The following is a 13423-nucleotide window of genomic DNA, read 5'->3' on the forward strand; positions in this document are numbered from 1 at the left end:
ACATGCATCTTCAACACCACAAATGCAAAGGGGACGCAAGTTATATCTGAAGATGTGATCTATTTATCCCCTCGTTCTAAGCCAGAACTTGGATTTGAATTCTTACATCCAATCCTATGGAAGACATTCATGGAACATAACAGTAGTAATAACTCCTGAGAGAAAACTTAATTGTTCATGTTCCACTGCACAAAGCTGGTCATATAAATTATTAATATATTGCCACAATTACATGCTTTCTACCCATTTTTAGTTAGTGCAAAGTTGTTGTTACCTTTCAGCAGATACTTCAGCAAACCCATGCAGTTTTACCCTTGTTAATAAGACCATAAAGCAGAAAGTAGGCCATTCAGCCCATCAAGTATTTTCAATCATTCAGTAAGATCATGGCCGATCCAATAATCCTCAATTTCTCTTTTCTGCCTTTTCTCCACAATCATTTGATTCCCTTACTGAATAAAAATCTGTTTCTCTCAGCCTTGAACATGCTTAATGATCTAGTCACTACTGTGGGAAAGAACTCCATAGATTCCCTCTCCTCAGTAAAAAAGCACCTCATTGTCTTAAACAGGCAACCCTTATACTGAAGATTGTGCTGTCTGGTTCTAGACTATCACACAGGGAAAACAACCTTTCTCCATCTACCCTGTCAGGTACCATAAGGACTTTATACGTTTCAATAAGGTCAACTCTCAATCTTTTAAATTTCAATGAGTACTGGCCCAACTTACTCAACCTTTCATCATATAAAAATCCCTCCATATCTGGGATCAACCTACTGACCCTTTTCTGGTCTCCCTCCAAATACCGATACATCTTTCCTTGGGTAAGGAGATAAAACTAGTCAGTGTGGTCTGATTTGTGCCTTGCACAATTTTAGCAAGACATTCCTACATTTTTACCCTTTGAAATAAAGGCCAACATTCTTTCTATTTCCCATGGAATTCGGATGCTGGCTTTTTGTGGTTCAGACACAAAGGCCCTTAAATCCCACTGTTCTTTCTCCATTAATATTCAGCTCCTCATACAGTCAGAGGCACACAGTACAGAATCAGTTCGTTCAGCCCAACTTGTCCATACCAAGCAGGTTTCCTAAACTGAATTAGGCCCATTTCCCTCCAAACCTTCCTCTGGCAGCTCATTCCAAATATGCACAACCCTCTATGTGAAAAAAGTTGCCCCTCAGGTCCCTTTGAAATCTCTCTCCTCTCAACTTAAACCAATGCCCTCTAGTTTTGGACTCCCTTACCCTGGGGAAAAGACCTTGGCTATTCACCTTATCTATACCCCTCATGATTTTATAAGCCTCTATAGCATCACCCCTCAGCTTCCCGCACTCTGGAGAAAAAGTCCCAGCCTACCTGGCTTCTCCCTATAACTCAAACCTTCCAGTCTTGATAGCATCCTTGTGAATCTTTTTTACATCCATTCCAGTTTAATTACATCCTTCCTATAGCAAGGCTACCGGAATTATACGTTTTATTCCAAATGTGGCCTTACCAATGTCTTGTACAGCCGTAACATGATGTCACAACTCCTGTACTCAAAGCTCTGACCAATGAAGGCAAGCATGCCAAAGTCTACCTGTGACGCCCATTCAAGGAACTATGCACCTGTACCCCTTGGCCTCTCTGTTCGACAACACTCCTCAGGGCACTACCATTAACTGTGTACGTTCTGCTCTGGTTTGTCTTAGGAAAATCCAACACCTTGCATTGATGTGAATTAAATTCCATCCGCCATTCCTTGGCCCATTGGCCCAGTTGATCAAGACCCCACTGTACTCTCAATTAATCTTTTTTACTGTCCACTATACCACCAATTTTGGTGTCATCCGCAATTTACTAACCATGCCTCCTATGTTCTCATCCAACTTGTTTCATATAAATTACAAACAACTGAACTCAGCACCAATTCGTGCGACACACCACTAGTCACAAGCCTCTACCACATGTACAAGAATTGAATGGTGGCCAAGATAAAGGGTTCCCAAAAATTTTCTTAGCATTTAGGTAGAAAGTGGGTGCAAAGCCGTGGAATGTATTCTATTTGGGATAAAGTCAGTGATTTATGCTTAAAGGTTCCAGACAAGGCTAGTGAATTCTCACTTGCCTAAATTTTTTTAAGCTGCTCTACATATTGGGGAAGTGCCAGAAGACAGAAAAAAGTAACAAATCTGGCACCCCTGTTCAAGAAAGAGTGTAAGGGCAGTCCACCAGCTACTGACCAGTTAGTTAAACATCAGTGGTAGGCAGGGTTTTGAAACCTTTTATCATGGGGAAAAAAATCAACAGGCTCTTGGACAGGTTTATATCAATTAAGGACAGCCAGCATGGACTTGTAAAAGGAAGATCATGCTTTACTAACCTAATTCAAGCAGAGAAGGTTAATGCAAAGAAGGAAACACAATGGATGTTGTCTATTGAATTTTACGAAAGCATTTGGCAAGCTACCATATAAAAATCTGCTAATAAAGTTGAAGCTTATAGAATGGGAGTGTGCAATTGAATAAAAAAATTGGCTAAAGGACAAAACAGTGAGTCATGGAAAGTTGTTTTGTTTTCCAGCCTACAGGACGTTAGGCAGCAGTGTTCTGCAAATGTCAATGCTTGGGATATGGAGTAAAATTTCAAACTTTGCTGATACCACCAAACTTGAAGGAGTGACAAATGTGAGGATGAAACAAACTGTCTGCAACACGGCTTAGATAGGCCAGCATAATTGGTGGACATGCAACAGGTACAATTTAATATGGAGAAATGTGAGGTGAAAGCATTTTGGCAGTAGGGATGGGAAGAGGCAATATAGACTTAAAGGCAGATTTTAAAGAGTGTACAGGAACAGACTGGGGACTAATATTCACCAATCTTTGAAGGTGGCAGGCCTTATTGAAAAAATGATTAGAAAACCGTCTAGGATCTTGGGCTTCATAGATGTAAGTAAGATTATGGGGAGATCCAACTGATTACAAATGAACTTCGAGACAACAAGGTGCAGGGCTGGATGAACACAGCAGGCCAAGCAGCATCATAGGAGCAGAGAGGCTTCACTCATTTGACATGATACTAGACACAGATGAGACAAACTCAAAGAAGTACACATAAGAAGTAGGAAACTCTATCAAAATCTTACTCAACTCTCCTATGGAATTAGGTTAGCTCGAAAGTCCAGATTTACTCTGTAAATTCAAAGAGGTGGGAAGCCAAAATTTGTTTCACATGTTTAGCTTCCAGAACGTACCCTGGAAGACCCTCTGTCAGGAACGTGACTGAACTAGATGTTTCATGAGAAGGTTGCGTGCCCATAATGGAAGTTAAATGTGGCTATATTTCTCACGACTGTAGTCAGATTTCAAATGGGATAAAAACCTCAGTTTCAAATAATAAAATTTAATTAGAAATGAACTTAAGGTAGAGTTGGATGCCCATTTATCCACGTTTCAGCTCTCTTACTGGTGAAAAATTACAAGTCCCTACTTATAGACTGTTATTTAATCAGTTCTCAAAAAAGACAAATATAGTTCAATATTTTCAAGCTTAATTTTTAAAAGATCTTCTGAAAGACTTTTTGATCCAAATTTCACTTAAAACCTTTTAAAGCACAGAAGATACTTCTTTTCAAACAATCATGAAGGAATGAATTTAAAATATCATACATCTGTTCACAATGTTTAATATTAACACACCTTTTCTGTGTGAAACAATATTAAGCTAAACTTGCATAGCATTTATCTTAATCATTGCAAATCAAGGCATTAAAAAAAATTAAAAATACTGACCAAAATGTGAGCATTAGGGTACAAGGAAAACTACTGCCAGATGTTCACAGGAATGTACATGCATTGAGGCTAAGGCTTGTTGTCAGATTAGTTGATTGAATACTTAATTCAACCTCTGCTGACACTGACGGCTAAGAGTCGACAAACATTCCAATTCTGTGGACTGATATTCTTCATCTCCGTAACCACAAAAAGATTAAAAAAGGTTACGCTGTACTCAAAAGGGGATGAACTAAGGAGTGATATGTTTTATATTGCAGTAAGAAAGGGAATGTGGTGTAAGTATGCTGCAAAAACAAATGAGTGTCGACTGTAGAAGTAGGAGTGACTGTAGAGAGAAGGGAAGGGTGCCACTGAGAAAATTTTAGACCCCTAACGCAATTGTGATCTGAAGCCAGTGGTGGTTCCTTTCCCTAGCACATCACCAATCAGAAAGAAAAGAATAAAAATACAGAGACAGAAGGAAAATTAGAGAACTAAAACAGACAAGGAAAGAGACAGAGGGGGAGGGTCAGCGGGATGAAAAAGAAACAGAAAGTAGGAGTAGGCTGTTCGGGCCTTCGAGCCTTCTCCGCCATTCAATATAATCATGGCTGATCATCTAACTCAGTACCCTGTTCCCACTTTCTCTTCATACCTTTCGACTCCCTTAGTTCCAAGACTAACAATATAGACAACCTAAAGGGTATTCTCAGGTTTACCTAATGTTATAGGAAATATAATTATTAAAACCTTGCATGTGTTCACACATGAGGTCTACAAAACACTGTCACCTGAGAGACATTTTAGGCAAACTTGTTTATTAACTTTTGCCCACTATAAATTCTCATGTCCATATTTACACTGTACACCCTGTACAAACTTGGCACCCTGCAGAGCACCCTCCTAGTAGGGACAGTATGGTGCCATCTCAGTTTTTTTTTCTTTTTTTAATAGCAACTTAGTCTTTAGTGCAAATCAATCCCTACATTCTAACAAACTGTACTTGTCTGTTTCCCAAATTACTATTATTCTATTTAGTTAACCTTAAATATGGAATGATATTATTCAACAAGCACAGAATTGGGATAATTATGTTAGCTTGCTGTGTCCACTTATCTCATTATTTAACCTCATCTTACCTGAAGATAACACATGGTCTGAAATTCTCTACCTCCCCCCCAACCTAACGAAACAATAAGCACTTTTAAATTCTGATCATTATGTCACACAAATTTGATATGTAGATTAACTTTAACACCCGGCATAATATTTTGCATTCACAAATGCAGACTGTTTTAATTTGGAATCCCAAAAAACGCCTTGACCAACACTTGTTTGATCAATATTTTTTTTCCCCAAAATCTCAGCATAAACTTTTAAAAATGTTGTGCTATAAATAGCCAGCACAGAATATGAAATTAACTTACTTTCAGTAGGGAATCTATTTTTCCTTAGTGCAAGTCTTTCAGCTTTTTTCCTAGCCTCAGCTAGGCTAAACAGGACTCCATATACACACTGCCGTATTGGCCTATACAGCAAAGCAGCAGGAGGCAAATCTTTATTGGCTTCATCTTCTATGCTAATGGAGATCTTAATCTCCCCCTATAATTAAAAACAAAGTATTCATCATTAGATACTGTTCACCATTTTCTATAGATTTTCCCCTTTGTTCTTCCCTCTCCACCTCCCTCACCCCATCACCCTTTTCCCCTGGCTCTGTTCTTAATTATAGACTGTTACATCTCTAATTCCTTTCAGTTCTCACGAAAGGTCATTGATTTGGAACATGAACCTTGCCATCTCCACAGACACTGTTTTATACGATGACTGTTACTATCATTTTCTGTAGTACTCTCTTAGAATCTCTATTGGTAAACACACAGAATCAAAGGTTTTAAGAATTACATGATTCATACTAAACAACAATGGAAATTTGCGTGTTCAAGCCAACTGCATTTATTTAATAGTTTTTTCAACCGTTTACAATATTCTATATTTTAACTGACATAACTATTCCAAAATGTACATTTTCACGTTTCTTCCAAATTTATCCTCAGGACGTTGTCAAAGCTGAAAAGATCAAAATTATTTCTCCTGTCAGGGAATTTCAAGATTTTCACCCAAAAATGGAAAAATGAATAGCAGGACATTTCCATGTCAGGAGTGTGCAACACTCGGAAGTCACCGGCCTGGGAAACATTTTAAACTGAACTTGGTAAATCACTACATAGCAATATACAGATATTGTCCATCAGGAAATAAAACTGTAAACTTCACCTGGCATGGTACACATGTGACTTCACTCTGCAGCACAACTGACTCAACATCCCTCTGAAATGTGCCAGCAAGCCACTCAGTTGCATCATATTGCCCAAAAAGGTGAATAATGAAACAGGCTGGATCATTTGACACCGACTTGGGCATCAAATTTTGACACATCAAGCCCGGTTGAGTGTGCGACATTGAACTAATATCTGGGGACCTGTTCCAATTTGGTCAAGTTGTACGACAGATTAGTGGACCAATAGCCTCACAGTGGTATGGTTTTGTGCAATTAACCATCAGCCAATGTCCTAGACTCCTCTATCACTATTTCTGGGCAAGTTCTCTCTCCCACTAGCAGAACTGATCCACTAGAGATGGTGGTATACTGCCATACAATTGTAAGGGAGTGGCCCTTGGAGTGTTTAGCATTGACTCTGGATTCCATAAGGCATCAATATCAGGTCAAACATTGAAAAGGAACCTTCCTACTGATTAATGCTCACTGCCCCCCTCAACCCATAAATCTGTTCTCCTCCATGTCAAACACAGTGGCAAAGAAACAATAAGGTAGCAAGGGCACAGAAGAGCATTTGGTGGGGGACCGCAGTATGCATCATCAACATTAGTTTGTCAGCATCATTACTGCCAAGTTTTCAAGGACAAAGCTATCAAAAAGGCTTGTGTTAGGTGTTGACCAGGTACTTGGCTTTCCTCTTGCCAATCTACGTGTCAGATATGTACCTTTCCCTGGCAGTATTGGTTGAAGTGACCACCATGGTTCTTGTGGAGACTAAGCTCCAGGTCTCTCTATCTCTGCAATCTCCTCTAGCCATACAACACTCCAAGATATCTGTTTTTCTTTAACTCTGGTCTCTCGAGGACCACTGACTTTATTAACTCCATTGCTGACGGTCACAGCTTCAGCACCCAAGACTGAAGATCAGGAATTCCCTCCCAAAATCACACTTCCTCTAATTCTTTCTTTTTTAAACTGCACCTTAAAATCTACACTTTCCAGTAAATGTTTAGTCATCTTCCCCAATATCTTCATTTTTTTCAGTAACACTTTTATGAATTGATTTGGTATATTTTACCTTTATTGAAAGTGTTTTATAAATGCAACTGGTTCTCATTCACGAGGACACCTTGCAACGTCGTACAGCCACACTGACAACTGGGATAGACCTATCAGCTCCAAACTGGGCGATCAAAAGGTGCTGTAGAGCATCAACATAGCAGAACTATATTTTACTACAATCTGGAATCTCATGGCCAAACATACCACTCACTTTACTACTACCATCAGCCAAATGAACAGCCCTAGTCCAATGAGGAGTTGCACCAAGCAGATTGCAAACGAGGTGCTAACCTGGTGAAGCTTCAAAACACAACAATATGTGTGCTAAAAAGCACAGGTAGTATGTAACTAACAAAGTTAAGCATTTCCACAATGAAGTAACTGGATGAAAACACTGCAAGTCCTGCCACATTCAATCATGACTGTTAGTAGACAAATAATCAACTTACAAAGTTTGGAGGTTTTATTAAAATCTTCATCCTCAATAATGGTGAAGCCAGCATTTGACTGGAAAATACAAAGCTGAAACATTCACGACAATTTCAGTCGGAAGTGACATTATTGCATCCCTTGAGGCTTCCACCATCACAAATGCCAGTCACCAGACAAAATGTTTATTTCCACTTGATATCAACAAGTAGTTATTCACACTGAATATGCCCCAACAACACTCTAGTTGCAGTATTTAAGGCTTGTGCTGTCCCAAATTAGCTGCATCTCTAGCCGAGCTGTTCCACTAAATCTACAAAACTGGCAACTATCCAACAGGGTAGAACAAAACAGGACAAGTTTAATCCTGCCAACTGCAACTCCATTAGTTTACTCTCAGTCACCAGTAAAGCAAACAGGGAGTCATCAACATTGTTAGGTGGTGACAAGTACTCAGCAATAATCAGGTCACTGATGTGCAGCTACTGTTCCGCTAGGACCACTTGACTCCAAATCTTTTTATAGCTTTGATTTCAGTGGGATTATTAGAACTGAGTTGCAGAGGTAATATGTGAGTAACTGCCCATAACACCAAGACAGCATTTGACATTGGAAAAAACAGACCACTGGTTGGATCTGTGCTTATCACAAAGAAAAATGGCTGTGGGTGGCCAATTATTTCAGTACTAGAACAACTGGATTTCCTCAGGACAGGGTCTCAGTGCAACCATTTTCATATTTTTCATCAATGACCCACTAGAAGGTCTGAGTGGAATGCACACTGAAGACCAGGATGATTACACTTGCACTAAGAAGAGGCATGCAACATTTTTCCTAGCACAAGTGCTAGGCTTTGACCATCTCCATCAAGAGAGAGCCTAACCATTGTTGCATTCTCCCATCAACATCCGTGCTAGAGGAGATACTCACCACTCAAATGAATGCTAATTGCACCACACGTACCTACACGAGTGTGACAGGGGATGTGTACTTAATAGGAAGTAATTTGCCTGACTCCCTTTCTCCACTTACAAGTCAGGAACTTGATGGAACACTCTTGTATTGCTTGCATGAATCCAGCTCTAACAACAATTAAGATCATTGGTATCATCCACAGCAAAGCAGTCTGTTTGGTTTACACCTCATCTGCCATAGCATCTACAACACAAATTACAAATGTTCCAGCTTTTTTTTGGCAGCACTTACCAAATCTGAAATTTCTAACATTATGAGGACAAAACAGCAGTGCATGGGAATTTAACCATCTACAAGTTCTCCTGCGAGTCATATGCCTCTACCTTGGAACTACAATCACTATTCTTTCATTGTTAATGGGTCCAATTTTTGGCATTCCATATCAATGCTCCCATTTATTCTCCCTTATAAACAGCCTGTTAATTTCAATGAATGGAACTGTTAAATTCTGAGATCAAAATGTTACCTTCAACGCCCAGATGGCTTGAATGAATGCAAGAGTATGTGCCTACAACTCATATAATACGTCGGTTGTGAACAGAGTGGCAACCACAGATGTGAAAGAGAATCAAGCACAAAGCTATTATGGATGGCGTTGAGCTTCTCAAATGCTGTTACAGCTCTGCTCATACATGGTGAGTGGACAATATTCCGTCACAAACAAGAACTGAATCCTGAAGACTGCGAACAGGCCAAGACAGAACAGGTGAGTAGCTTATTCCAGAATGCTCTGTTTCTGCTCTGCCCTTGTAAACAACAGTATTGATGTGGCTGGTATAGTTAAAGCTCCGAACAATGGTGACCTTCTGATGAAGTTCAATCTCAAAAGTTGAAGAGCAAGTTAACCACTGACCATCCAATCTTCCACCAAATCCACTCAATCTCCTTAACCACAATTCTGTGCCTTTACATTTCTCACTGATATCCCAAAAAGTCAGAAGTGCTTGTTCAAATTACAAATCTGCCTATTACCTTAAACCACAAAACAGATCAGTGAGTTTCTCTTTGTTCCCACGTGAGCTGCTAATATAAAGGGCTCATTTTCTCTCAACACGCAGCCACCAGTCACTCAGGTCTTTCAAACCTTTGCTCAATTTCAAAGTTCGCTTTCAAAGTTTGCTTTCCAAGTGCTGTCACCTCCTAAATCCATGCCCATCTTTTCCACAACTCTCTGAAATCTCCAATCAGCCGTCTGAAGTGATCTAAACACCTAAATTATCCCTCTTGATCAATGCACTATGGTCAATCCTACAAGACGTTATTATTTGTGATTTTGGTTCACACCATTTCTCACCCTTCGGAAAAATAAAGGGGACTGAAATAGCCAAAAAAATTGCTACAAATAGACAGTAGGTCATAAAGCATTTGTAAGGGAAGCAAATTATTACATTTTGAATGGGTATCGTTAGAAAGTTGTGTCAGAGACCAAAGAAACTCCTAATAACATGCTCATTTATTGTAACGGCCTGGGAAATTTACATTTCCGATGGGCTGACTGGTGCTGCCTGTAATCAGTTTGTTAAACTGATCCCAATGTCAGAGACTTTGAAAAGACATGCGCTACTTACCCAGATACCTACTTGAGAATTAATCTCGGAGATAAATCCATGATTAACAGAGCAATTCAACCCATCATCCCTTAAGACAACTCTTATCCTCAATGGGACCACCAGCTCCCAAACCCTCACCTACCTCCTCCACACCCCATCCTTTGAACTATTTTCGCACCATCCTGAATCAACTGACCACTCCCCACTACTCCTAAGTGACTAACTACAGCTACCTCACCACCCTCTCATCCACTGAAGCAGAGCAAGACAGCAGACAAACACACATCCCTCCCTGATGTGCTCAATGCTTCCTATGCTTGGGTTGAGCAGAATGCCATGGCACGGTGATGCCTGCTCTGACAGCCCTGGACACATCTGTTCCCTTGGTCACTACTGCAGACGTCAGTTCGGTCTTCCGGGGAGTCAACCCAAGGAAAGCAACAGGCCTGGACAGTGTTCCTGGCCGAGCACTCAGATCCCGTGCAGACCAACTGGCGAAAGTATTCACCGATATCTTCAACCTCTCCCTCCTACAACTGAAGTTCCCACCTACTTCAGTAAGGCCAACATCATCATTGTACCTAAGAAAGCATGTACAATATGCCTTAATGATGAAAAGCCCAGCGGCTCTGACCTCAATAATCATGAAGTGCTTCCAGAGGCTGGTACGGCCCACATAACTCAGCTTCCAGCCTGCCTCAATCCCCATGAATTTGCCTACCAACATAACAGGTCCACAGCGGATGCCATATCCCTAGCCCTGCACTCATTCCTGAAACATCTGGACAACAAGAACACCCACGTCAGACTCCTGCTTATTAACTACAGCTCCGCCTTCAACACCATTATCCCCTCCAGACTGATCTCAAAACTCTGTGACCTTGGTCTCACAGCTCTGCCCTCCGCAACTGGATCCTCAGCTTTCTGATCCGCAGACCGCAATCATTGAAGACAGGTAACTGTACCTCCTCCACAATAACACTCAACACTGGAGTCCCTGAAGGATGTGTACTCAGTCCCCTACAGTACTCCCTGTATACCCACGACTGTGTTGCCAAATTCTGAACTAACGCCATCTATACGTTCGCTGACAACACCACTGCAGTAAAACGGATATCTAACAATGAGTCAAAATACAGAAACGAGATGAGGATTTGGTGATATGGTACAGTGGGAACAACCTCTCTCTCTCAATGTCGGCAAAACTAAAGAACTGACCATTGACGTCAGAAAGGAAGGAGGAATACATGCCCTCTCCTACATAACGGAACTGAGGTTAAGAGGGTGGACAGCGTCAAGTTCCTAGAAGTGATTATAACCAACAATCGGCCACTATTAGACTGATGAATAAACTCCCTAGCCTCAAATAATGCTGATCCTGCTAACATTGATCTCGCTAGTGCATGCCCTATGCGATGTAACCTGTATACCTCTAAGTTTTTTTGACCTGTACATTCTTGCTTACAACGATCTGTTTGCACTGCTCGTAAACAAAGCTTTTCACTGTACTTCGGTATACATGACAATAAATCAATCAAACTCACTCACCCACCCCACTGAAATACATGAGACTTTACTTACCTGCTTATGGCAACTGATATCGTAAAATAAGGATGTGTGCTCTGCGCTGTTCCTTGAACATGCCAAGGCTTTCTTGGTTCTGCCAGGATCAGCAGTCCTGGCTGAAATGGAGCCACAAGTGTACACAGTGACACTGCTGATTGGAAGATGTGGCCCTGTGTTTCTCTTACTATCATGTGTCATCATTTTCTAAATCAGTCGTTTATATGACACTGGAAAAATGCTATTTGGAAGTCCAAAACATGTATCCTCAATTGCATTCCTAATGCCTATGCATTTAATGTGCAGTTTTCTCCCACAGTAGCCACAGTCTCTAACAAGTGAAATAAGTTTAATTGCACACAGTGGGCAGTATTTAAGCCTACCTTTGTGAGCACCTGAAATACATAAGGGTACATCAATCCTTTCCTGTGTCTGTGTTCAGCAACTCTTAGTACCTCCGGAGCTACCATTGGCACAGGAGGGGTGGTTATATCCATGTGGTTTCTTGTAGGCACTGATAGAAGAGATGGAATCTGTTCAGTGTTGATTTGACTCAGCCTGCTTCCAGCTGATACAGATGAAACTTTCGCATCCACTTGGCCTCCTGGATTGCCAGAGGGATCTTCCACCTGCTACACAAAGTTTCATGAGTACAACCACTGAATAATATTTTCTGAGTATGTATTTCTGAACAATACAGATCTAGATTATAATAACCTAGAGCACTACTATCAGTTACAATTTCAAGTAAAAATAAAAAGAAATTAAAGTAGTGTGCTGTACAGCTTCAGATTAGTACTTCAGCATCAGCAACTAGCAACTGTTACATGGGCACTTCCAGAGAAACAAAGCTGGTCTTTGCCCCTTGTGGCCTTAAACTAACAATACCTTATGGTTTTTCAAATTATCAAATAGCCAATATCTTAGTGGGAAGATTTGCTAATTCTATTAAGGAAAACTCTAAACTATTAGACAGGAGGGTGGAGAGATCCTAAGTAGCAAATTAAATACAAAGATAAATGAAAATGGTTTTGAATCTGAAAAGAACAAGTTAATTAGAAAAGATAGACAACAGCAAGTCAGAGAACAAAGTAACTCTGAAGAATTAAACTGCATTTATTTCAATGCAAGGCATCTTACAGGTAAAGCTGATGAACTCAGGGCATGTTTGGGAACACGAGATTGGGACGTCATAGCTATTAAAGAAACTTGGCTGAGGGATGGACAGGACTGGTAGCTCAATGTTCTAGGTTTCAGATGCCATAGGAAGGACAGAAAAAGAGGCAAAAGAGGAGGAGGAGTGGTGTTTTTGATTAAGGAACACATTACTGCTGCAACTAGAGAAGATATTTCTGAAAAATCGTCCAGAGAAAATATATGGGTTGAAATTAGAAATAAAATGGGAATGATCACCTTGATGGGATTGTACTGTAGCCCTCCCAACAGCCAGAAGAAAACTGAGAGCAAATATGTAGACAGATCTCAGATGTATGTAAGAATAATAAGGTTGTAATATTAGGTGATTTTAATTTTCCAAATGTTGACTGGGACAGCCATAGTGTTAAAGTTTGGATGGTGAAGAATTTGTTAGATGTTTTCAGGAAAATTTTTCTTTATCAATATGTAAATGCTCCTACTAGAGAAGGAGCAAAACTTGATCTTCTCTTGGGTTATAAGATAGGGCAAGTCACTGAAGTGATAGTAGGGGAACACTTTGGGTCTGGTGATCGTAATTCTATTTGTTTTAAAATATGGTAGTTATGGAAAAGGATAAGCCTTCCATAAAAATTAAAGCTTTTAATT

At 40.2% G+C, this 13423-nt stretch overlaps 1 protein-coding gene and 1 long non-coding RNA gene across 4 annotated transcripts in view; one reads left to right on the top strand and one right to left on the bottom strand.

The window, feature by feature from the left end:
• Nucleotides 1–13423, top strand: part of LOC109923248 — a 114134-nt gene that overhangs the window by 79317 nt on the left and 21394 nt on the right. The window lies entirely within an intron of this gene.
• The window catches only part of LOC109936989 (constitutive coactivator of PPAR-gamma-like protein 1 homolog), a 119558-nt gene that overhangs the window by 37860 nt on the left and 68275 nt on the right, over nucleotides 1–13423 (bottom strand). For 2 of the 3 annotated variants that reach the window (XM_048606180.1, XM_048606177.1), the window contains 2 exons: nucleotides 12004–12252; nucleotides 5188–5362 (listed from right to left, as the gene is read on the bottom strand). In XM_048606180.1, coding sequence (XP_048462137.1) covers nucleotides 5188–5362; nucleotides 12004–12252 — 424 coding nt within the window. The remainder of the gene's footprint in view (nucleotides 1–5187; nucleotides 5363–12003; nucleotides 12253–13423) is intronic. The other variant, XM_048606178.1, reaches the window with a different exon arrangement.

The sequence above is a fragment of the Rhincodon typus genome, chromosome 16 (assembly GCF_021869965.1).
Source record: "Rhincodon typus isolate 14 chromosome 16, sRhiTyp1.1, whole genome shotgun sequence".
In the NCBI taxonomy this organism is placed as follows: domain Eukaryota; kingdom Metazoa; phylum Chordata; class Chondrichthyes; order Orectolobiformes; family Rhincodontidae; genus Rhincodon; species Rhincodon typus.